The sequence below is a fragment of the Halyomorpha halys genome, unplaced genomic scaffold (assembly GCF_000696795.3).
Source record: "Halyomorpha halys isolate HHAL.00 unplaced genomic scaffold, Hhal_1.1 Scaffold415.1, whole genome shotgun sequence".
Taxonomy (NCBI): domain Eukaryota; kingdom Metazoa; phylum Arthropoda; class Insecta; order Hemiptera; family Pentatomidae; genus Halyomorpha; species Halyomorpha halys.
Window position 1 is genome coordinate 733858 of NW_027106189.1, and position 2241 is coordinate 736098.

General features: G+C 26.2%; 1 protein-coding gene across 1 annotated transcript in view; it reads left to right on the forward strand.

Annotated features, from left to right (window-relative positions):
• Positions 1-280, forward strand: part of Flo2 (flotillin-2) — a 359128-nt gene extending 358848 nt beyond the window's left edge. The window contains exon 9 of the mRNA XM_014423315.3: positions 37-280. Within this exon, the coding sequence (XP_014278801.1) occupies positions 37-66 (30 nt within the window). The 3' untranslated portion in view covers positions 67-280. The remainder of the gene's footprint in view (positions 1-36) is intronic.
• Positions 281-2241: the final 1961 nt, after the last annotated feature.

Genomic DNA, 2241 nt, shown 5'->3' on the forward strand with positions numbered 1-2241 from the left:
CATTTTTTATTTTTATTTATTGCTTTCATTTTTCAGGTCCTGAACAAGATGGCAACTGTAAAATAATTTCAGTATATTAATTCCAGCAAATTCCAGCTTATAAATAAATGTGTTAAACTTTTTTACTTTATTTGGTATGACAAAAATGTATCAAATACAATTAAACATTCACTGGAGTGCTTCCAATGAGGTAGCTTCTCCACTTACCAATGTAAAGTAATCTATTTTGTATTCTGTAAATTTATTTGTTACATTTAATTTAATAAATGGTAAATTTTAATTTGAAAAGTAAATTAATTAAAATGCTCCTTCTCTTTAAATTAAGTCCAAGATATGGATTGTCCTATCTTTCACTCATAAACTCTTTTAGAATCTATTCTGTTTTTCTCTTTTCAATCTTTGTTATCCATTCACAATTAACAGTGATACTTCATTTTTAACATCATTATGTTCAACTATGGACTGAATGAAATTGATATTATTTGTTATTTTTAATGTTATAAAGCGATCAGTAACATTGTATTGAGTTATTATTTTTGTTGATGACCTGAAGCTGCTTTGGAATTAAACAAGTTTTGAGTCAAATAAATTGTATTACTATTGCTTTTTAAGAAGTGTATTAAATTTAAAAAGTTTGAAGTTACAGAAATTTATTGTTTAATCATATTAATGAAATATTTTTAGATGGGACCATTTATTATTATACATAAATAACATTTCATCATTTAGCTATAACAGTGTTTCAATTTTTGTAAACTAATAAACAAATAAAAATTCACTGGATTTCAAATGTATAAATAAATAACCTAATTTGATGCAGCATTACCTTTTTATTCCTCAAAAGCATTTTTTGCATGGAACATTCCACAACAAAATAACATTAACAACATTATTAAGTGTTAAAATTTCTCTCTGATATGTTTTATTTGACAATACTTCGTTCAGTTTTTATCTAATGGTTACAAAATATACTTATATTTTATCAGCTATTATTTTGGTCATTTGTCAGCTGAACTATTTGAATTCTGAAGTATTTGATATCCTTTTTTTAAACTAAAGAAAAAAAAAGTGTACTACTGTAGCTCATGAAGGGTCAGGGGCTCAGTAATTTGAAAGGTTTTTTGAACAAAGGTTGTGCAAGGAGATAATTTGTATCACACTCAACTTTCAGGCTTTTGCCCAATTAATGGTTCCCATCTTATAGAGAATGGTTGTGCCCCGGGAGGACTCCCAAGCCCACAGGATTGACTCATAGCTCATTCAATGGAATAAATAATTTTCTGCCAAAGCCGGATTCGAACCTAGTCTCCGGCAACCTTACCGCAGTGCCTTACTCTTGAGCTACCCCACTCTTTTTTTTTTAACTCAACTTTTCATTTATTTCTGAAAACTATTTATACATGTAATCAATAAAAAAAAAATATATAAAACCAAATCATAAATCTACTTTAACATTTTGAAAATTATTATGTGGCATAAATAGTTAATTCTTATTTCCACTATACTTACAACCATAATTATTTTATTGATGAAATTTTCTTGAATGAGTACAACTTGTTTAAAATAATATAAAAACTTCCTTGCAGTTTTTTGCTCTAAATAAAATACTTCAATTTTATTATTCATTTAACCTGGGTAAAGTTACTCCATTGACCTTACAGGAAAAATGGTTAGTTCAGTGAAAATTTGATCAGTTAAAAAAGTTATAGCTATTCAAAAATTTAGTGGAAACAAGTTCCACACTTGCCCTTAGAATCTTTCAATTTAAACTCCAAAAGAATGAATGTCATTTATGATCTTAATCATTTCTTTGGAGTAAGAGCGTACTTGGATCTACATTGGGACTTATGAATATTTTTATTATAAAATAAAACAACTAATTATTTTCAAGGTTTTTCTGTGCAGAGAAATATTATAATATAATTAATGACAAAATTTCAAATCTTCATCTTCAAAATTAAATTATTAATACTCTACCAAAGTCAGACTTATCAAATTTTATTTGATTAAAATTATCAAATATCGGCAATGATCAAAAACTTTCTTACACATCACAACTTCTTTGTCAATTTTATTTTCCTCATTGTCAAATACATACTTTTGCTGAATAAATGATTCTAGTGTAAAATAATAATTTTAAGGTTCGCCTTAGTAAGTAAACATTTTTTTGTGAAGAAGTAATGTTAATTTTTTAAATTACTAATGAAATGAAAATTATATCAGTTATAATGTCAAAATATA